Here is a 23,747-nt window from a genome sequence, read left to right as displayed (position 1 = left end):
TTCTTGCAGGCATATTATGTTCGCTTTGTATTTAGAGAGCACATGAAAAGTTTTATTTCTTTTTTGAGGTGTATTTAAACCATTTATATTGATGGATATTATTTCTAGGCCACTTGCCATAGTGTTTTCTATTTAAAGGCTGCCGCCTCATCCATCAGCTCTTCTTGACTTGTTGCGGAGTTCTTCTTTTTATTCCGTGGTGAGCTGGATCCATCAGTTCTATAACCTTTTCCTTTAGCCTTTGTTTTAATTTCTTCTTCTAAATCGTGTGCTTCTTCTATTGTTCGTATTAAGACTCTACCAGTAGATAATTGAACGCTTAGGAAATACGGGCCCACCCATCTGTATCTTATCTCCCGTTCACGTAATAACTTACGCAGGGATTCCAGTTCACGTCTTTTTTTCCTTACTAAAAAGGGTAGGTCCGGAAAGATCTGTATCTCTCGTCCTTTGTATATTAAAGGGTCATCTCTTTGTTTGTTCAATATATCTTCTTTTATCCGTTTATCTGCAAATTTTATTAGGATTTCCCTTGGCAATTTTTTGGATGTTGCATATTTAGAGTTGACTCTATAGATTTCCCTGATATCAACCGCTACTTCGTCGATCTCTAGGTAGGTAGCGAGCAGTTGGGTCATACTTTCTTCCAAATTCTCTTGAGGCATATCTTCTGATACATGTTGGAAACGCAAGTTGTTCTCTCTTACTTGCATTTCCGTCGTAGCTAGTCTATGTTCTGTTTCCTCTGTCCACACTTTATTCTCTTGTTGCATTCTCTCTGTCTTTGTTTGTTTTATTTTAAGTTTCTTGATGTCTTCTCTGTTATCCAGAATATCCTTGGCATTCTCCTCTATTTTTTGCTTAATGTCCTGGAGACCGGTCGCCAACTCCTGTTTAACTGTCTGAACTTCAGTCTGTACTGTTCGTACATCCGTTTTGACCAAATTGCATTCTTTGGTCAGCCTTTCTAAATCTTGGTTTACTTTATCCATTTTACTATTTATTTGGTCCACTTTTGCTTCTAGTTTTTGTTCAGTTCTTGTCAGTTGAGATGTTAGTGCTGTCAATTTATCCAGTGCCTTCTCCATATTGTTTTGTGACCTACTAGACTTTTCCTGTTGAGAGTGGTAGCTTATTGATTCTTCTGCACTATCAATCTCTTCCTTTTCGTCTTCTAGATTTTTTCTTGAGGTCAGATTTTCAGCTTTATCTGTTTTTCTGTTTTTTTTTTCATTAGATTGTATCTATATATCTTTCTTCTGGTTTGTAACTCTGTATAGTTACCAGACATGCACAGCTATAGAGTAATAAGATTAAGGATTTTTATATGCTTAAGTATTTAGTTAAATATTGATCAATCTTATTTAGGATATTCAAGTCAAGCCGTCCACACATCAGTCAATTCAATACAAGCACATCAATTGCAATACAAAGCACATCAATTGCAACACAGGTGTATGAATATTTTAACTTTTTTACAAAGATTAGACTTATTTAACCTTTTTTTTTTTCTCAAAGCTTCTAGTTATTTATAGCACCCCCTGTGTAGTTAATGTTATATTAAATATCTTCACAAAGTTTCCATAGGTGGGAAGCAAATACTTTTAACACCCCAGTGTAGGTCTAGTAAGGCACACAACTATGAATTCTGGTAATTGTAGTCCTGAGTAGTACTGGTTGACGTCACCGGAAATTACTGAGCTGCAGGCTTGCCTTGGCCGCAAAGTTCTGTGTCCTTGCGAGTAACCTGTCTGGTTGACCGTCGGAGCCCCCCTTCTATGTCAAGGGTCCCCCTTCAGGCCAGCCGTCCCTTGCTGCTCGCTCTGCCCTTCGGCTGGCTTTCTTCTCTTGCTGTGCCGTTGAAATGCCGTCCTCCGCTGGTCCTGCCGCCTCGCCTTTGCCGCCGCAGGCACTGGTCTTGCCGCCTCGCCGCCGCCGCTGCCTCTGGTCTCCGCTCAAGCTCAAGCTTCGGTACCTTCCTCCTGCACCAGGGAGCTGCACCGCCGCTCTTAATACGCAAAGTAGTTGTACCGCTTTGTCAAGAGGTATCCGGCAGAAAGGACAGAAAAAAAAGAAAGAAATGTTAATAAGCTCTTACCATTTAATAGTCTGACTGTATTATTATTATCATTTATACAGCAATTTAGGGGGTAGTAAGTTAATATGGAAGGGAAAAAAGGGGGAAGGGTTTGGGGGGGTAGTCGGTTGGGAGGTCGGAGCTGTAAAGGACTTGCCTGAATTTCGCCTGCTGGGACGTCCAGAACCCCTTTGTTTGGAGTAGCGACGTTCCTCCTCTCGTTGAGAGTTGAGATTCAGGAAAAAAAAAATTCTGACTCAGGGCTAAAAGTATTTAGTTTTTAGCCACAGCACTGGTGAATTTCTCTCCCGCTCCTAAAGGTGCGGCCGCTCCGCCATCTTGCCCAACCGGAAGTTTTCGATCAAGGAGCTTCTAAGGGATAAAATGTAAAAAGAAAGGAAAGGAATGTTAGAAGAATAGAGTGATATACTGACTGAATAATTTATTTTACTGCAAAAAAACCGCTCCTGTGGCGAGCTTGGAGGTGGAATGGTGGGCAGGAGGGTAAAGCACGGAGTAAATCTCCATGCCACAGCAACACTGGCACTGTGAATGTCTTCGCATTCTTAGTGGGTATCTGAGGAGAATGGGGCACCATCCCCATGAGGAAGCTACCTGTGTTCAGCATTGGGGAAATGTTGTTGAAGATCCCATTACATAAATAGGACAGTTATATCTAGTTTGGCCTTTCATGGCACTTATGCTTCTCTTATGTTTTATAATAAACTTCTAAAAAAGTGTCTCTCCTCCCCCAGGATAAGTTCTGCAACCGCCTGGAGGTGCTGAAGAAGGAGAGAGAAAGAATTGTGGCATATAAAGCAGAGGTAGTGAAGGAAAGCCAAGACCTGCTCGTAAGTGTCACTATGGCTGGGAAGTGAACAGATTCTAGAACTATTATTGGGGGAGGAATGGCAGAAAATAGGAGAAGAGTCAGTCGACCGTATGAGGCAGATGTTGGGGAACTGCACCCTCTTGGTGCCCCTGGCACCCTGGATGGTCACCTGGAGCTGCCTAGTGGGTGGGGTTGGCCCTGGTTGTTCATCCAGATCTAGACCCCCCTCCTTTTTTTGTGTTCTTGGGTGATTTTGTTTGGGGCAGAATCACTTGACTTTCCAAGGTGCTCTGTGCTCTGGGATGAACCCTGGGCAGATGAACATATGTGTTGACTACCTATTTGTGTTCATGCTCCAACACACTGCGAGCCAGGAGAAATCTCTCAAGAGAGATAAGGGTGTCCCACCTCTAAAGAAATGCTGGGTGGGAATGCTGATAGATTTTCCACCTATCCTTTACTGGGCCAAGGGTTGTTCTGCCATTGCTGATTCTAAGGGGGGAAAGTACTTGAAATACTCAGTCGCGTGTTGATCTTTTCCCCTGCAGTTTTTTCTTGCCTAAAATGCAACCAGGGAAACCAAGTGAGGGGAAGGGGCTTCTTAGCTCTTTTCTCCCCAGTGTTATTTCTATTCAAACATCGTAACTTTTTGGCTGATGGAAGTGGAGGGGTCAGTATATGGAGGGTATTTTACTGGGGAAACAAATGGACTCAAGAAGTCCCTTCTACTCTCTGGGTCTTGTGCTGCAGACATCATCCTCTGTGGCTGAAATAACCCCTCCAGGAGTTCATTGGTTCTTGTAGGTTATCCGGGCTGTGTAACCGTGGTCTTGGAATTTTCTTTCCTGACGTTTCACCAGCAACTGTGGCAGGCATCTTCAGAGTAGTAACACTGAAGGACAGTGTCTCCTTCAGAGTGTTACTACTCTGAAGATGCCTGCCACAGTTGCTGGCGAAACGTCAGGAAAGAAAATTCCAAGACCACGGTTACACAGCCCGGATAACCTACAAGAACCAATGAACTCTGACCGTGAAAGCCTTCGACAATATTTTGAACCCCTCCAGGAATTTGAGAGTGATGTACTTTGGCCCTCAGCATGGGTCCATGGAAATCTGTCCTTTTCCCTGCCGAATGTTGATGTGATCTCTATGAAAGGCCACAGTGCCCTTTTGACAGGGGTCTTCTGAACCTTTTCCCACTGGAAAAGACTAGCTGTGTTCTGTTGACCTAATTTCCTTCTCTTTCCATTTCAGGAGCAAACCTCAGGAGAGAAGCAAGAGTCGGCAGCCAAGTTCAGACAACTACACTCATTTCTGGAGGAGCAGGAGAAAGGTCTCCTGGCCCAGCTGGAAGAGGTGGAGAAGGAGGTGGCAAGAAACAGGGACCAGCACCTGGCCGCACTCTCTGAGAAGCTTTCCTCTCTGGACAGCCTCATCCGGGAGATGGAGGAGAAGTGTCAGCAGCCGGCCAGTGAACTCCTGCAGGTGAGAGTGTGGCAGGAACAGCCCAGGCCCCCTTCGGGAGAAGGCTGCCCCCAAACCCTTTCTGTGCCTCCTTCACTTAGGCAGAAAGCAAATGAGCCCAGTTTGTGTTGTTAGCAAGTTTTCATATCTGTACATGGGCTGCTTTCTCCTCTGCCCCATTACATCTCCAACCAGGGGCAGGCTGCAAAAAATGATCAAAGACACCCTGCTAAACTCCACCCCCTGGAAATGGAGCCCCCCCCCAGAGCCCCCGGCCCCTCCCTGATAAACTGAGGCCACTTGGCTTCCATCTCAGAAGCAGAAGTGTGTTTGTGTGTCAACCAACAGTCTGGGGAACTACATGCCTGTCAAACCAGGTTCACAGGCAGCTCTTTCCCAACCACCAGGAACGAGGGTCATAGGCAAGATTTTCACAAAAACAACAACAACAGAAAATCACACAAGGTTGGAAGAGACCACAAGGTCCATCCAGTCCAACTGCAAGATTTAACAAGAGGATTTAACAGCAAGATTTAACAGGAGGATGTGTATGTTGGGGTGAATGTAGCTCATACTTGTTGCATGCAGATTGGTGCACAAAAATGAACACACACACACAACAGCAGCAACAAGTGGTAGGGGAATGGCATCTACACACCAGTTGCTGGCAGTGCTGTGCCTGCTGATGCCAACCCATCACTTATGTGCAGATGCGATGGCATGTGTGCCCAGACCCCTACTTTCCCTGCTGAGCCGTGTTACAACGCTGCAGGGAAAAGGGGGAAAGCCCTTTAAAGGGCTGAAAGGTGACAGGGTTTGGCTCTTCTGCTCTCAGTCCCTGTGGCCACCATTCCCCCCCCCCCCCGCCCAATCAGAGGGCTTTTCTCAGGCTTTAAAGAAAATGGCAACGGCTCAATTGTTCTAGTATTATAACATTATAATGATGTGTTGCGCTAATATCTAGCTTTTATTTTTATTTTTTAAAGTAAAGTGTAGGCTGCTCATTTTCAGTTATAACTCTGCAACCAGGACTTTATTTACAAAACAACGAAAACCGGGGACCATCATGTTGTTACATTTCTACTGTAATTTAGCATTTTTTTAAAGCCTGGGAAAAGCTCTCCAGTGGCCAGAAGGGAAATAACAGCGACACGAGGCTGATGCAAGGAATGTTGCTGGGAATGCCTCTGTGTTCCACACGTGGCCACGGGAGCTACTTGGAGGGCTTCTTGCCTTCCATGTGAGGAAAACTCCTTTTGTGCAAGTAGCCGCTGTTGAATCGCCAAAGCAGATCACCAACTCTCCTGTGAAATGGCTCCACTTGTCTGGTAATATTAATCTCGCAAAGATTTTCTCCCATTGTATGGAGATGCACCCCCCAGTCTTTGAGTGGAGTCTGCTAGCTGGACACAGTAGAAGGGCCAGAGTGCAGAATCTCCCAGGGTCTGAGGGGTCTTCCTGGTGTGGCCTTTTAGCAATTACTGAGGTCTCCCTTCTTTCTCTCTCTCTGCCATTTTACTTTAGGATGCCAGAAGCACCTTGCAGAGGTAAATGGATCCTTCTCATTAACCTTCTCAGCACTGGGAGGGCTCTGGCCATCCTGTGAAGAACGTGGTCCTTCAGGATGGTGGCTGAGGGCCACATCAGGTGCAATTGAGATCGTGGATCTCCATCCATCCGTCAGCGGCAAACAGCTAAAACACAGAGCCTCGTCAACAGGAAATTGTGAAATAGTATTGGGAGGATCTGGGTTGACACCTAGCTGAAAAAGCTCTAGAAGAGGGGTCCCCAACCTATTTGGAATTCTGCCCTGGTGTGGTGGGTGCAGTTAAGGAATGGCTGGCACAAAATGGCTGCCACAGGAGGCGGAGCCAGCCACCAAATGGCTGTTGCAGGTTACCTTCAGTCACACAGTGAAGATATTTTTGTTGTGGTGGCAGCTGCTTCAAAAGCAACGTTTTAAAATCTACCTCAGGGTTTGAGTCTCCTCAGCTAAATTCTTTCCACAAAATGGCAGTTTGAAAACTTTATTATCTTGGTTGGCATCGGGGCTGCCTATGGGGCCTTTTAGAGTTGAACAAGCGTTTGACCACCCAGCCAAATCCAATGTGCTCCGTTTGTTAAGGAGGGTAGGGTGAGGGTACACATGAGGAAGCAGGGGTTGGTGTGTGTGTGTGTGTGTGTGTGCCATGTCTCCATCAGTGTTTCTGCAACCACATAGCACTTAAATGCGCTGCTCCTACTCAGATTACTTCTTGGCTGTTTCCACACTGGCTGCCATGTGGTAACAACAGGGCTTCCAAAATAAAGCCTTTGTCATGCTGAGCAGCCCATTATGGGCAATATACAGCTGGTGACCAGAAAATCCAGGCTTCTGCTGTAAGTCTCCCCAAGTAGATTTAGAGGAAGAATTGTCATTGTGACATTACTGGGCTTGAAGTTTCCACGCCTCCCTCCAGGGGCAAATGATTCAAAAGGGACAGAAGGAAACACCCTTCTGGGTGTGGTGATGTCACTTGACCTGTGGTCCATTTAGTCCAGCATCCTGTGTTTCACACAGTGGTCAAGGGATGCCCCTGGATGGCCCACAGACAAGGCACAGAGGCCGAGGCCCTCCTCTGCTGCTACCTCCTAGCAGTGTTATTCAGAGGTTTGCTGCCTCTGGCTATGGAGGCTCCCTTCAGTCACCAAGTCTAGTGGCCATTGCTGGACCTCTCCTCCCTGAATGTCGAATCCTCTTTTAAAGCTATCTATGCTCATCGCCATCGGCCAAAAACGCATGGTCCCTTAACCCACTTTATTTCCCATTTCAGCCAGGATCAAATTTACCTGGGTTGGGGTGGGGGGGGCTGTATGCATTTCCTTGAAAAGCAGGGACGAAACTGTGCCAATCGATCCATGTAAGCAGAAAGTGCGGGAGACATGAAGTTCCTGTTTAGTTTGGCACACACACACACACACACACACACGCAGTGATAGGTCGTTTCAAATTGACCAATGAGGGCCTTCCCTGTGCACGTCTCCCGCACTTTCTGTTTACATGGATGGATTTGCGCACAGCTTTGTCCCTGCTTTTTAAGGTAATGCGTACAGTTTCCCCCCAGCCCGGGTCAATTTGATCCTGGCTGAAACGGGGAATAAAGTGGGTTAAGGGACCATGCGTTTTTGGCCATCATTACCTCAACCAGCAATGAATTCAACAGATTCATTACTGGTTGAGTAAAAATTATGTTCTTTGTCTGTCCCAAATCTATTTCTCAGCAACTTCATTGGGTGCCCCTGAGTTCGAGTATTATGGGAGATGGAGAAAAATATGTGAAGGCACTGAGCCTAATTCTGCCCGCCTCCATTTTATCCTCAAAACACCCTGTCTAAGGTCACCCAGTGACCCGCAATGCTGGATGTGGGGTTGAACCTGTGTCCTACAATCCTAGTCACAGGACACAGGAAGCTGCCGTATACTGAATCAGACCATTGGTCCCTCAAAGTCAGTACTGTCTACTCAGAGTGGCAGTGGCTCTCCAGGGTCCCTGCTAGAGGTCTTTCACCCCATCTAGTACCTGATCCTTTGACCTGGAGATGGTGGGGATTGAACCTGAGACCTTCTGCATGTCAAGCAGATGCTCTTCCTCTGAGCCACAGACCCTCCCCTAACTCTAACCCTAAAGTGCAGAGCTCTAACCACCCCAGCTTTCTTTTTCTTTCACTGGACATTTGCAGGGCAAATCTGGGCAAGGGATGTGGGGTTGAGGTTCTGAAGGCCAAACTTGATGTTTGCTTTTTTCAGAGTGGGGTCTGGGTTCCTCTCAGCCACACAGCAACTGTGGGGAATGTGGTAGTTAAAAAAGAAAGCAGGGCCCATTTGTTCTCCGAATGCTGCTGTAGGAGTGGAAGGGCTCCTGCCTCCCTCTCCAGCCATTGTTCATGTTGAAACAACCCCCGCGAGGTGAGTGACTTCCCTAGTTTTGCTGCTTATGCACAGAATAGTCCATGCGGAGCCGCAAAAATGGAGAAATAACTCCCCCACCCCACCCCAGTGCAGTTTCAGAACAGGAAAATGGCTGGGGGACTGACAGGAGCCCTTCCTCCTCCTGTGGTGGTGGTCTGAGCCCAAACAGGCTCTGTTTTATTTCTAATAGCCATTCCCCAGACCTCCTGTGTGGCTTTGGGGTCTCAGGAGCTACAGTGAGGTGGATGTTGCTCTCTGAAGAGCCTCCCATCTTGCTCCTCTCTCAGCCTCTGTCTCTCGGCTTTCTGCCAATTCCTTCCTCTGTTTCTCTGATCTGCCAGGGGCAGGGGGGATTCTGAATTGGATGGATGGTACCTTGACATGATTTTCCCCAGGTATGAAGAAAAGGAGGCGTTTGAGGATCCAGCGGCTTTTCCTCTTGCACTGAAGTGGCGGATCTGGGAACTCACGGACTTAAATCCCCTTTTGGAGGGCTTCAAGAAGCAATTCAAAGGTAATGACCATAAGAATATAAGAAAGGCCATGCTGGATCAGATCAAGATCGATCAAGTCCAGCAGTCTGTTTACACAGTGGCCAACCAGGCGCTTCTAGATGACTGCTGCAAACAGGATGACTGCTGCAGCAGCCTCAAAATGAATGCCTCAAAAAAGCTCCTACTGGAGGTAGAGCTAGTGAAGTGCTCCCCCCATTATCATAGAGTCCAATGAGATCAATGAGGGCAGGAGGTTGGTTTGAGCTTACAGCTTGCTTTATTGGCCAAGGAGTCATAACCGGGTGAGTCAGGATCCAGACAAACAGCTCCGCAATCCTGTCACACCGAAGCAGGGCAAATGCAATAGGTTTTATAGACATTTGACATTCCAATACAACAATGATACATTTTCTTAACATCTGGTTAGCTTGTCAATGCAACGTCATCAGTTTCTACAGCGCGTGCGTGAGCCTTGCTACATTAATGAATGGAGCCTATCTTATTGAGCAGTTCAGAGTGTTCCCTTGCAGAGTGAAGCGAATGTATCAAAAAGGAGGAATAGGTGGGAGGGAGGCTGTTGGAGGAAAGTTTCCAGCCTTTGGACTGTGTATGTGCCTACGAGCTTGGTGCTAAAGAATAGTGGGGGGGCACTGGGGAGTGGCTTCTGTGGTTCTGTTTGTAAGCAGCTTATGCATGTAGCTTGCGTGTATGTCTGAAGCAGGTATGATTACTCAGGCACAACATTCCTCACTTTTTTTTTTATTTGGATGCTTCCAAAAGGAGAGAGGTACATGCAGCACACCTTCAGTCACACAGTGAATATCCTTATGCTGTAGTGGCAGATGCTGCCCAAACAACATTTGTTAAAAGCTGCACAGCCAATCAGAAGCCTGGCTTGGCAAAAGTCCCACCTTGCCCTGGCCACTTCGTAAAATACTTGGTGGGCACCAGGAAAGGTATTGGTGGCACCACAGTGCCCATGGGCACCATGTTGGGGACCCTTGACGTATATCATTAGCAGACCCAGGAATGTGAGAATTGTATGTACCAATTCACAAGGGTTTTTGAGTTCATCGTGGAAAGTTTTGAGGTCTGAATTCTCCCACAATTTTAGTTCAGAATTGCATTATGTGGATTTCCTGAAAATTATTCTCTGTTGCTTCTTTCCAGTTGTGCCCATGAACTGGCAAATTGGGATGTAATTGTAGAACAAACAGCTAAAATGAAAGGGAGGGGGAGGAAACTGCCCTTCAGGGCATCCTCATTTAATGGTGACCCCCACCCCATCCCTTTCAGGAACACCTACCCCCGTTCTCATTGCAGTGTGTCTATGGCCAAATTGGACCTATCAAAACTGTCCCCCTTCACTGTGTGTGTCTGATTGAATCTGTCATAGCTGAGGCCACAGAGTGGTCTCAGGGGGATGGAGGGTGGTGTTTCAAGCAGATTTACACCCTTCTAAGCCCACTGAAATCAGCGGAGTTAGAAGGGGGTAATATGGTAGAACTGTGGAACATCTGTTTGGAAGGAAGTGAAGTTTAGCAGGAGCGGACCCTTGGCCCGTAGACCTTAGCATACTTTCTACGAATTGAATCGCCAGTCACTCCAAGTGACTAGTGAAAAGAAATGTGAATATTTCCACATAAATGAAATTTGTGAAGAATCCCCCCCCCAAGAAGTAGGTTGTACTTAACCTTTCAGCCAAAACTCAGAAGAAATATGTACGCATGTGCCATCAAGTCACAACCAATCTATGGTGACCCCAGAAAGGTTTTCAAGGCAAGTGAGAAGCAGGGATTTCTTTGCCATCGCCTTAATTTATAGAATCTTCTTTGGTCTCCCATCCAAGTACCAACCCTGCTGATATTTCAAGATCTGATGAGGTGGGGCTATACCATGGCACCTTTATTCCTTTATTCCATTCTTTATGCTTGTGGACCAACTGGTCATAAGCAAAACAAATTCAGGCCATGGCACCTTCCCTCTGTTGCGGGAGCTAGCGGATTAGGCAGAATCCCAGAAATAACCACCAGTAAAGCCAGGCTACATAAAACAGTGCTTGTTTTATATTACAGTGTTCAGACTTACAGCAATCTCCAACATGAACCACATCCACTATTATCTCCCACACCTTGGTTACAGAGATATATGCATTTATACATTTTCCAACCACCAATCAGCTAACTGCTGAGTCATTGTTGAATCATTGCACCCATTACTCCTCATTGCATCAGCTATGGTCAGAACCTGTTCAGGCTGGTTCTTGGCTGTCTTCTATCTATCAAGATGCTTGAGATCTAGTCCTGAACGGTCAAACTCTAATATACTAGGCTTGCATTTCTTGACACTCCTTCTCAAGGCTTGTATATCATATTTGACAGTTTCACAAACCTTTGACTATCTACTACCTTTGTAAATATATCAGCAATGTTTACAGTTCCCGCACATTTCTGTATGTGCACAAGGTTTTTGTTTACCGCATCTGATACATTCTCATATCTTATCCTGATACGTTTGCTTTTCCCTCTGAAACTTTGTTCATTTGCTAGCTGTTTTGCAGCTTCATTGTCAGAATAGACCTTAACAGGCAATGGTACATTTACATTAAGTTCCTTGAACAAATAAACAAACCATTCTAATTGATTAGTACATTCACTTATTGCACTAAATTCAGCTTCACACAAATTTGTTGCCACAAAAGATTGCTTTAGTGATTTCCAGTGAATTGGAGCCTGGTCTAAGTAAATTATATATCCAGTAGTTGACCTTGCATGATCCTGATCTGCCCATGTTGCATAAGCATAGGCTTTAAGGCTCCCATTTGTGGCTTTTAAACACAGCTTTGTGTCTAATGTGCCTTTTAAATATCTCAGCACACGTTTAGCTGCCTTCCAGTCCTTTTGCTTTGGAGTCATGTTTTGAAACAGATCAGCTATGTTTTCGTCACCTGCACACTTTTCAATATATACTTGATTTCTGTTTATCGCATCCGCCACATTCTGATATCTAATCCGGATATGTCTGCTTTTGCTTCTGAAACATTGCTCGTTTCCCAATTGCATTGCTGCAGCATTGTCTGTATATATCTTTACAGGTACAGGTACAGTTACATTCAGTTCTTTTAACAAATACATGAACCATTCCAACTGTATTATTGTTTCATTTATTGCGCTGTACTGAGCTTCACAAGTACTCATTGCAACAAATGATCGAGTAACTGATTTCCAGTGAATAAGAGCTCTTCCCAAATACAGCGCATACCCTGTGGTAGACCTTGTTTTTCCCTGATCCGCCCACGATGCGTTAGAATAGGCAACCAGCTCCCTATCACGAACTCTCAGGCACAGCTTCCTGTGCATAGATCCTTTCAGGTATCTTAGCACCCTTTTTGCTGCCTTCCAATCAGTTACTGTTGGTGATACACATTTCTTACTCAGGCAATGCACAGCCTGATGAATTTCTGGTCTAGACCACGTTGTGAGATACAGCAGGCTTCCCACCAAAGACTGATACATAGTCTTGTCACATTCTGCCTGTACTTCTGTTTCACCACTCACATATCCTGTTATCATAGGAGAATCCACAACATTTGCATCTACCATTTTAAACTTTTCCAGTTAGCTGTTGTATTTTGTCAGGCTGAGACAAAGAAAACATCCCATCTTCATCTCTGCTTATTTTTACTCCTAGGTAATTACTGATTTTGCCTAGACATTTCAGTTTAAAGCGTTCTCCTAATTGCTTTTCAAACTGTTCTATGTCACCTTTATTATTAGCCATCAGACACAAGTCATCAACTTACGTCATTACAAAGACCTCCTTCTGTCCTGAGTATTTAGAAAACAAATACGAATCTGACACGCTCTGTTTGAATCCTAATTGTTTTATGGCTTCAGTCAGGCAATGATTCCACTCTGTTGCTGACTGATGTAAACCATACAACGCCTTGTTTAGCCTCAGGACCATGCTTTCCTGCTTCAACTCAAAGTCAGGAATTTGCTGCATAAAGATTTGTTCTTTTAAAGGTGCGTTCAAATAGGCTGTTTGCACATCATAGTGATACACCTCTAGACCCTTAAACCCTGCCACAGCCAGGGCTTTCTTAATTGTGTCAGCACAAACAGTAGGACTGAAGGTCAGATCATAATGCAGATATTTGCGTTGGGCAAACCCCTTGCAAACTATCCTTGCTTTACGTTTTACTGTGCCGTCAGCCAGCTGTTTCAACTTAAAGACCCACCGGCAACCTATCACAGATTGACTCTTTGGAAGTTGAGCAGGAGTGAAAACATTATATTCCTTTAATGCATTCATTTCTTCCTGCATCGCCTTTAGCCATAAACTCCTCTCTCCCTTCACCAGAGAAAGTACCTCTTCATAGCAAGCTGGCTCCCCTTCTGACACATTATTGACACAATCACAGTCAAAACCAAACTCTCCACCATGATCCAACTGGAGATTGGCAACTGGCAAACCTAGCTGCCTTTCCACTCTGTTCACCCAGTACTTGTTTTACAAGTTTCACTCTTGTGCTTGAGCAGATAAACCCAGCCAAACCTCGTGTGGTCGTCAACCAGAACCAGAGCCCATCTGTTCCCTGACACACACTCTTGGAAGGGGCCACAGATATCTACATGGACAATTTTTAAGGCTCTGTCTGTCACCCTCTGGCTGACTTTGGCCACTGGACACCTTCTGCTCTTTACTGATTTACATACTGTACAATCAAGAAAATTATTACATTTGTTTAGCCTCACCTCATTTTCCCCTAGCAAGCTCAGGGTTTTCTATTGTTGAAAATGAGGCATGGCCTAAACGCCGGTGTAACAAATGCACACACTCTGGATGAGGATTTTTGTTTAAAGTTCCCACTGTGCTTGTGGCTTCCCTAGCCCCTAGCCCCTCTGCACACAACATAAACATCCTGCTTTAAGTGCCCTTGCAACAGCATGTCTCCTTCTCTGCTTATCTGGCAGGAGTTTCCTTTAAACTTCACAGAAAAACCAGCCCTGGTCAAAGCAGATACGCTTAGCAAATTATTTTCCAGGAGAGGTACAAAGAGCACATTCTGGAATGTATTGCTTAATTCTGGAAAGTTTAGGCTGCCCTCATACTGGACCTCTAAACGTTTCCCGTCTGCCAAGCTGACATGCGTTCTAGCAGACTGCTTTGTGTTTGACAGTAAGGAGCTATCTTTAACAAAAATCTTGCTACCCCCGCTATTAACCAGCCATAAATCCTCACCCTTATTAGTCTCTGCCAGCACTACAGCTGTGTGTGTGGCAGTCTGGAAATGTTTCTTAGCCGTCTTCTTCTTTAATTAAGGGCAATCCCTTCTGAGGTGCTGAGTGCTGCCACAGGAATAACATTTCCTGACAAAGAGCACACAGTCCTCTCCCTCTTGATTGAAGATGTCACTCCTCCAGTCTGTTCCACGACCCTGCTTCAACAACTTCTGCACAGTGGACTTCACTCCCACTTACAGGCTGAATCCGTCGCTGGGCTGAGGTCTTCGGCGTTGACTGTAAATTACCTCGCTGCCAGGGGTGAAAATCCGGGTTGTTAAACTCCTGAGCTGAAGTCTCCGAAGATGGACGAGACGCTGCTCTATCCATCATGGGGTGACTCATTCTCAGCTGGGCTGTTGTCCTCTGAATCCGTCCCTCCTGCCGACGCTCCTCGTCTTCCAGGATTTTGCCGGTCACATAATCACACGTAAGCTGCTCCACAGCCATGCATTCCAGAGATGCCACCAACACATCAAAGCTTGCATCAAAGGAACCAAGCATGATGTATACTTTATCCTCGTCTGAGACATTTTTTCCTCTCAACTCTAGCTGCCGAAACAATTCTGCCAGAGTTCTCAAATGCTCTGAGGCAGGCATGTGAGGTGATTTATTAGTCCTGTACAGCCTCCTCATTAGTGCTAGTATAGTTCCAGCCGAGTCTCTGCGATAAACAGCTTGCAAAGACGCCCACGCATCCTTTGCGAACGTTTTGCTGGCAACATATACAAGCTGGCTATCCCCCACAGTCAAAATTATATTGGCAAGCGCCTTCTTATCTTTCTCTTGTTCTTCATTATCATCATCAGCGGGGGCTTGCAGCACAACATCCCATAAATCTTCTCTCTTAAGGTAATGCTCAATTCTCACCGACCAAATGCCGTAGTTGTCAGCGTTGAGCTTCTCCACTGGGATTGCAGGTGAGCCATCTCTCCACTCAATCACTCACTGTTCCAAAAGCCTCTGGACGTCTTGGAAACTTAATAGTGCTACCACTACACGTAACCTGCGCAGTGTAGCGAATCTGGGCCCATAGCCCTGACGTGGAAGCAGGCGGATTAGCAGTTATCCAAGACACACCACCAGAACTCCTTGCTTTATAGAAAACAGTGTTGTTTAATTTACAGTGCACAGATAAAACACAAACCGTCACGTACACTCTCTCTACCAAACGTCCCAATAAAGAGTTACAGTTACATAGGCTTATATACAGAACACCACCTGAAACCAATAAGGCCACCTGCAGACCTGGCCACAGTAATACATCATCCTTACTGCTTTAAACCGGTTAGTTGCAGTTCACCCTAAAACCTGCAAGGTTATTGCTGCCTCTTGCATCATCCTAGATGCCTCTGATCTGACAGCTACCTGTCAGCTGTCTCTGTCTGATTATTATGGGCAACTTGTTACTCTGACAGACCCCTCTCCTTCTGAAGCCTCAAATGTCTCAGCTTCTCTGCTAGGAGACCTTTGCAGGGAAATGCTTTCTGTTTTAAATTCAGGATTTTCAGAAATAGGCAAAGACACTTTTTCAGTTTCCTTTTCTCTGCCACGAAGCCTTGGCCAATTATAAGACTCCCAAAAATTGGCTGACCGACTGAAAGTTATCTGATTATTGTCATTCGCAAACCTATAAGACTTTGCTGCATTCTGATAACCCAGAAACAACATTGGTTTTGATTTCTTGCCTCCCTTCCTTCTGTGTTCGAGTGGAATATTCACCCATGCCTTAGTACCAAACACTCTCAGGAGTCTTAAGGAAGGGTTTTTCTCATATAACACTCTGTAAGGGATGTCATCCAGATTGGAAGTCCACAGTCTATTTGTTAGCTAACAAACTACCTTTATGGCCTCAGCCCAATATGAGGGTTTCAATTGGGCATCCTCAAGTAGTCCCTGCATCATTGCTTGCAAATAGCCACCCCTTCTTTCTGCTACACCATTCTCCTGGGACAAACAAGGGTTTGCTAAACGGTGTTCTATTCCTTTGCTCTCAAGCCATTGCTTGAGACATAAATTCCCCACCTCTGTCACTTTGTATACTGGTGACTTGTAGTCCTAGTTGCCTTTCCACTTTGGCAACCCAGTACTTTATTGTTTGACATGCATCACTCTTTTGTTTCAGTAAATAGACCCAGCAAAAACGTGAATAGTCATCTGTCAGAACCAAAACGTATCTATTTTTAGAAACACTTTCAGGGAAAGGTCCACAAATATCTGCATGTATGAGGGCCAGTGGTCTACTGGTCACTCTATTGCTTGAATTGGCCACAGGGCACCTTCTGCTTTTCACAGACTTACATACTGTGTAATCTAAATAAGAATCACACTTGTTTAACTTCACATCACTTCCCAGCAAATTCAGGGTCTTCTGTATGATTGCAAAACTTGCATGTCCTAACCTTCTATGCCAGTGGTCGGCAAACTCAGTCAACAGAGCCAAATATCAACAGTACAACGACTGAGATTTCTTTTGAGAGCCACCTAACTGGAGAAGCCAGGGATTGAACCTGGGACCTTCTGCATGCCAAGCAGATACTCCACCACTGACCCACAGCCCCTCCCAAACGTTGCAAGTGCAGACTTTCCCCCCTCCCGGTTCCCAAGCCCCCCCCCAAATAAAACGGCAACCGAGGCTGGCTGCCCAACCCTCGGATGCCCCCCCGCCACCTCCCCCAGGAAAGGGGCTCCTCTCTGCCTGCCCCTCGCCCCCCTGGCACTGGGCATTGGCAGGTGGTCGGCTTGAAAGGTCCAATGAGAGGAGAAATTCGGGGACCGCCCCATTTGGACCCCGGGAGGGTTTCCCCCCATGCCCCACTGCCGCCGCCCCCACCCCGCCCCCGGGTCACCGACGTCCTGGAGTCGCCTTCCCTCAGCTGTCGTCGAGCAGCGGTGGTGGCTGCAGCGCCTCATGAGCGTGGCAAGGGCGAGGCGGTCGCTGGCAGCTGTGGCGCGCTGCTGAGGAGACCTCTCTTCTGCCTTGGGTGGCACTGCCCCCCCTCCGGGCACTCCCGCAGCCCTCCCCTCCTTCCCGGGCCGGCTGGGCGAGGCGGCGGCGGAAGTGCACGGGGCACTCCTTTCCACGAGGGTTGTCGCCAGGCTCCGCCGCTTGGGCCCCGATGGGCCCCGAGCTCCTCAGTCCGCCCTCGGGCGCCAGGCACATGCCAGCCTCCTTGTGAAGGACGCACACTGGGAAAAGTTCTTCGTGACGTGCTTTTGGGCAGGCCGCCACCCAGCATAGCCGTTCCAGGTTTCTGCCCCCCCCTCTCCCCACACCAGCAGGTGCCAGAAGGAGAACTATCACGTGTGGGGGGGAACCAATCATAATCGGCTTTGGAGACCGATTGAAAAGGGTAAAGTCGCTGCGGCGGCCGCTGCCAAAGCACACTCGCCTGCCCACGGAATGCACATGAGCCTGCCTGCCCTCCCATGCGGGGAGCGCTCTGGCTGCCTCCCCCTCCCCCTTCGCTTTGCTGCCTCCGTGGGATTTACCTCCAGCCAGCCGAGCCAGCCGAGCCAGCCGAAGGAAGCGTGAAAAGGAAGCCCGCTCCGGCACAGCGTGAGGCGGAGCCTACCTCTCCCCCTTACAGCAGCAGCCTGGGCGTCCGGCTGCCGCCTCTCCCTGCCACCTCTGATCCCTCCCCGCCGGAGGGGGAGAGAGAGAGAGAGAGAGGAGGGGAGGTTGGGGGAGGGGGCGCCACCTCCCGCTCGCTTGCTGGCTCCTCCCACCTGGGGCATGCTGGAGCCGGGCGGGAGCCCACCGCCTCTGCCTGGCTGGGTGTGGGGATGCAGAGAGCCGCACTCAAGGGGCCAAAGAGCCGCTTGCGGCTCACGAGCCGCGGTTTGCCGACCACTATTCTATGCAATAGGTGTACACAATCATTATGAGGATTTATATTAGTCACCTCTACCACATTTTTGGCCTTTGGGGACCCACTATGCACCACATAGGCATTTTGATTTAGTTGCCCTTTTAACAGCACATTCCCCTCCTTGCTGACATTGCATGTTTCATCCTTGAACATTACAGTAAAACCAGCTTTGGCGAGGGCTGACACACTCAATGGATTATTTTCTATTGATTGCACACATAATACATTAGGGAAAGTGTGACCTAGGGCAGGAAAATACAATTCACCCTCACACTCCACCTTAAGTTTCTTGCCATCAGCAAAACTTACATGAGTCCTGGCTGAGTCTTTTTTACTGGCCAAATTACAAGACTTGTTAATGAATACCTGATTGGCACCACTGTCCAATAACCACAAATCAGTCTCTTCTCCCGCTTCTGCCAAAACGACTGATGTGTGTGTAATAAATGGCTTCCTTCTTTGCTTCTCGCTCTGCTGCCTTTTACGACTTCTTTCAGGACAGTCTCTGCAAATATGATGCGTCGACCCGCAGCTGTAGCACCAGCAAACGTTGAACACACACTCCTCCACTTCCTGCTTGAGAATTCGACTCCCTCAGCCATCTGCTTTTGGCACTTGCTTCTGCGTCATCTGTGAAGAATGCAGGGCTGCTCCTTCTCTCGGCTGTAATCTCAGCTGGGCTGAAGTCATCTGGGAAGAATGCAGAGCTGCTCCTTCTCTCGGCTGCTCTCTCAGCTGGGCTGAAGTCATCTCACGCCGGCTCTCCTGGCATCGGGACTCGTCCTCCAGAATCCTCCCGGCCACATATTCCTCCGTGAGCTGTGCTGTAGTCATGCACTCCAATGAGGTGATGAGCACATGGAAACTCTCATCCAGGGACCCGAGCAATATGTAGACTCAGTCTTCCTGAGAGTAGGTTTTTCCTCGTAGCGCTAATTGCCAAAATAACTCTGCTAGAGCTTTGAGGTGCTCGGCAGTTGACATCTGAGACGATTTATGGCATCTATACATCCTCCTTGTTAGCAAAAGGATGGTCCCGGCTGAGGTGCGAAGGTGAACTGCCTTCAACGCCTCCTACGCCGCCTTGGCACTGTCTTTCCCAGCAACATATATTAGCTGGCTGTCATCCACTGATAGAATGATATTTGCCAGAGCCTTTCAGTCCCGGTCCCTCTCAACTTGGGTAACAGGCACCTGTTCCACAGCATCCCACTGAGACTCATGCTTGAGTTATTGCTCCAACCTCACCAACCAGAAGTGGTAATTCTCTGAGGTCAGCTTTTCCACCGGAATCAGAGACTGAGCCATAACTCCACTCAGACTCTTACTGCTTTAGTAGCCTCCTGGACTTGTGGACTCTGCAATGCTACCACCACACTTAGACCTGTGCAGCGTAGCGGACTGGGCCCATAACCCTGTCGCAGGAGCCAGCGGATTAGGCAGAATCCCAGAAATAACCACCAGTAAAGCCAGGCAACATAAAACAGTGCTTGTTTTATATTACAGTGTTCAGACTTACAGCAATCTCCAACACAAATCACATCCACTATTATCTCCCACACCTTGGTTACAGAGATATATACATTTATACATTTTCCAACCACCAGCCACCAATCAGCTAACTGCTGAGTCATTGTTGAAGTCATTGCACCCATTACTCCTCATTGCATCAGCTATGGTCAGAACCTGTTCAGGCTGGTTCTTGGCTGTTTTCTATCTATCGAGATGCTGGAGATCTAGTCCTGAACTGTCAAACTCTAATATACTAGGCTTGCATTTCTTGACACCCTCCCCAAGAGAAAAAGAGACCATATAATTAATGGATGTTTTTGTCACAAGATTGGTATAGGCACAAGGTCTGCTTCTCACTTTTGTTTCTTTTCCTTCCTCAGACACTCTGGATTCTGGACTTCACCTGCAGAAAGGTAATTTTTTCTTCATACATCATTCAATTATTTCTTAACTTAAAAGCTTCACCTTACAATTGTTCTGCTTAGTGTTTTTCCAGAGATAACATTACTGGACACTCTTGTTTTGTTCCTCAACCTCTCTCCCTCCCTGCCACAGCCAGTTCCTTCTTGTTCTGAGGAGGTCTGTCCTTTTCCTTTCCTTTCCTTTTATCCCTTAGAACACTGGTTCCCAACCGGGGGTCCGCGAGAACTAAATTAAGGTCCGTGAAACAAAGCTATTGAGGCATCTGTTTTTCCAGCCCAGGGTAGGTCATGCTTGAGGTTTGATAGCTTTGTGATGGTAACTCTAGTGCAGAAAGGCTTCCAATTGGTAATATTGCAGCTCTTTTCCAACTGGCTTAGTTTTTGCAGAGCTGTCAATAAGTTGCTTCCACAGGAGCAGGGAGGGGACAGGAATTCAATACCAAGGATATTCCTGTAATTTCTAGCTTGATCCTGGCCATCTTCTCACAGGTTATTAGCCCTGAGGTTAACCGTTGTGGGAAGTGATTCCCCCCTCCTGCTTCATCACCACATTTGTACACCTGCTGGGGTTTCCCAAATGTTCTCTGATCTTTCTTAAACCTGGTTTGCAGGAAAGCCTGGATGGCTATGTGGGTGGGAACATTTAGATTTCCCCACCTATGTGGCATCCATTTTCCTGACCCTTTCCTTGTGGTGATCATTTACTTCCCTCACCTCTGGGGAGATTTTTAGTTTTTTTTAAATAGGCAATTGTATTATCATTATATAGATATATAACATTTTACCAATACGTGTACCTGGTTCTCTCAATTCCCAGCCTTCATTAAAGAGTAAGTCTCTAGACCTTTCTGTTGTGACAATATACAGGGAAAGGCATCACTAGAATGAGATGGAGGGGGGTGGGGGCTGCTGGGTTGGGTAGAAATGTCATTCTTGGGATCCAGGAAAAACTTGTACAGCTGTAGTGGTCCATGCAAACAAGAGCAAAATCAATTCATTATTTATTATTTAAATTGGCACAAAATGTTGTGTAAGCTTTCAAGCACAGCAGAGGTCTTCATCAGGCTGGATGTTGCAACCTTTTAAAAGACAGAAGGGTAGAAGGCAGGTTGTTCAGGCTGTGGAGTGAGGGTCTGATCTCGTATCCATCCTCTGAGGGGTGCAGGCAGGACATCACCTCCACTTTATTGCTGACGTAATGTTACCATACAGGACATTCCCTGAGAAGCTGCATTCAGTCCAATCTTTGTTCTTTCACTGGAATATAGAAACCACCCCAAGTCCTGCCAAAATGGTCCCAAATGCCAACTGAGAAACGCATCTCCCTGGCAAGCTGAAAGCAATGAGAACCCCCTTCCAGCCTCTGTGTTTTGTTCAGAGTCAATGAAAGCCAAATTCAGTGGTATTTCCTGTTTTGAGATATGTTTAACCCATTCTGTGCCTCTGCTCATTTTCATGTGATTTGGGTTTTCTGTAAATGCTCTCTCGTGTGATTTCTTGGGGGGGGGGGGGAAATCCTGTGACTGAAATATCCCTGATTCTGTTCTCTCTCGGGGTTCTCCGCTTGGGACAGGATATGGGAAGAAATGGGTTGGGTTACTGTGGGTGTTTATTGTGGATTTTACCTGCCTTTTCTTGAAGCACACAGGGAAGACTTAGGGTTGCCAGGTCCCTCTTTGCCAATGATGGGAGGTTTGGGGGGCGGGGCCTGAGGAGGGTGGGGTTTGGGGAGGGAGGGACTTCAATGCCATAGAGTCCAATTGCCATAGCGGCCATTTTCTCCAGGTGATCTGATCTCTATCGGCTGTAATAGCAGGAGATCTCCAGCTACTGCCTGGAGGTTGGCAACCCAAGGAAGGCCGCTCTGCCTTTTAGCAGGTCAGGAGGAGGCAGGAGAGAGTCTGTGAATCCAGGAGGGGTTTTTGAAGAGGTGGGAGCAGGAGGAGGAGGCAGAACAGGGCAGAGGGGGAGAAATCTCCCGGCTGAAAATGCTTCTCTTCTTGTCTCCTCATTTCCCCCCCAACAGCAAATGTGACTCTGGATCCACACACAGCCCATCCCGAACTCATCCTGTCTGAGGATCGGAAAAGCGTGAGATGGGGAGGAAAAGCTCAACCTCTACCCAACAATCCTGAGAGATTTGACAACTATTTTGCTGTGCTGGGCCGTGAGGGATTCACAGCAGGCCGCCATTTCTGGGAAGTCCTTGTGGGAAGTGAGGAAGGCTGGGCTGTGGGGGTGGCCAGAAAGTCCGTGAGGAGGAAGGGATGGATCATCTTTAGTCCTGAGAAAGGGATCTGGGCTGTGGGGAAGTGGGGGGGCTGCTACTGGGCTGCCTTAATAGGCCAATTCCTTCCCCTGTCCCTGACCGGGGAGCCCAAGAGGATCCGAGTCTGCCTGAACTACGCTGGGGGCCGAGTGGCCTTTTTCGACGCTGACCGAGGATCCCTGATCTGCGAGTTCTCCGGAGCCTCCTTCTCTGGAGAGACCCTCCTGCCCTTCTTTCGGGTGTGTGGAAAAGCCCAACTCAAGCTCTCCTCTTAAGACCCGTCTCTCCACACCAGAAGCATCAACGAGGCCTCTCCGGGCTCCCAGACCCCAAACCTGACTGGAGTAAAAAGGGAGACATTTTCCCTCCATTCCCTTTTTAAAATTTGTATCTCATTTCTTAAAGCAACAGTGACACAATTCAGTTTATAAAGAATAACCTGCTTGTTGTCCAGGAGAGCTGTGTGAATAGTCCGTGTCCCCCCCCCCACTCCCACCCCCCGCCATTCTCCTCCGGCCTCCATTCCTCTCAAGCACAAGAGGAACAACCAAAGACAGTGGAGAGGAAGAAAGAGGCCCCTGCAAGTCTAAGAGGATCTTCTGGCCTTTCTCTTTTCTGTGCTTCACTGGGCAGCACCTGTGAGGAAATTGCCTCTCCCTGTCAAGGCTGCTCCATTCATCGCAGTTGTGGTTCAGTTATACTACTGGTTGCAAAGATGTTGTTGCTCTTACGATAAAGTTATGTTACCTTGAAAACTGGGCTGCCTTGAATTTTTTATTGGGGGGGGGAGGGTATATTGTGACCGCCGGACAACCACAAGGGTGCTTTTCATTTATTGGCTTGAGCCCTCCCCAATTCTCCAGTTGGAAAGACATTCAGGAGAGGGGTTTGCATAGCCAGGGTCCTGCTGGGTTAAAGGTTTCTAATTCCTGTTTTTTGTTTCTCTCTTCAAATCATTATGCATCCTTTTCATCCTCACAGCTGTGTCTCTCTGTCTTTCTCCTTTAATTGGGTTTCCAACAAACTGGGTGCTCATACTTTGTTCTCACCACAACCCTGCGAGGGAAGTTGGGCCAAGAGCGACTGAGCTTCATTGCTGGGGTTGCCAGCTGTGGCCTGGGAAATTCCTGGAGGTTTTGGGTGCAGAGCTGGGGAGGGTGGGGTTTGGGCAGGAGAGGGACCTGAGGGGGGCATAATGCCATAGAGTCCATCTTCTGAAGCAGCCAGTCTCTCCAGGGGAGCCAGTTTCCGTCATCTGCACCTGTAATTCACCTGGAGGCTGGCAACCCTATAGCTGAGTAGGAATTTGAACCCAGGCCTCATCAGTTCAAGTCTACCACACTGCACTTCAAAGCACTCAGTCTTTACAATCATACTAATGTGTCATCTACACTTCAGGAAGATCTGGGGATAAAGGGACTAAACGAGGCTTAGGGGGGCCCCATAGAGCTGGGCGGTGGGGCTGCAACTCCACCTACCTACCTGCCAGGCTCACGTAGTGGTGGCAAGAGTGGGTGAGGGTGGCAGACCTTCTCCTCTTCTCCTGCCTGCCTGGCTCACGTCTCCACTGC

The 23,747-nt window shown here is 47.3% G+C and overlaps 1 protein-coding gene across 1 annotated transcript in view; it reads left to right on the top strand.

Moving 5' to 3' along the window:
- Positions 1 to 22,451, top strand: part of LOC130492568 (E3 ubiquitin-protein ligase TRIM7-like) — a 30,961-nt gene extending 8,510 nt beyond the window's left edge. Inside the window, exons 2-7 of the mRNA XM_056866328.1 lie at positions 2,833 to 2,928; positions 4,164 to 4,394; positions 5,898 to 5,920; positions 8,718 to 8,836; positions 19,866 to 19,898; positions 21,934 to 22,451. Of these exons, the coding sequence (XP_056722306.1) occupies positions 2,833 to 2,928; positions 4,164 to 4,394; positions 5,898 to 5,920; positions 8,718 to 8,836; positions 19,866 to 19,898; positions 21,934 to 22,451 (1,020 nt within the window). The remainder of the gene's footprint in view (positions 1 to 2,832; positions 2,929 to 4,163; positions 4,395 to 5,897; positions 5,921 to 8,717; positions 8,837 to 19,865; positions 19,899 to 21,933) is intronic.
- The last annotated feature ends 1,296 nt before the right edge of the window (positions 22,452 to 23,747 follow it).

The sequence above is a fragment of the Euleptes europaea genome, chromosome 1, assembly GCF_029931775.1.
Source record: "Euleptes europaea isolate rEulEur1 chromosome 1, rEulEur1.hap1, whole genome shotgun sequence".
In the NCBI taxonomy this organism is placed as follows: Eukaryota; Metazoa; Chordata; class Lepidosauria; order Squamata; family Sphaerodactylidae; genus Euleptes; species Euleptes europaea.
The sequence above is the reverse complement of the archived record's forward strand: the minus strand, read 5'-3'. Positions and strand labels throughout refer to the sequence as shown.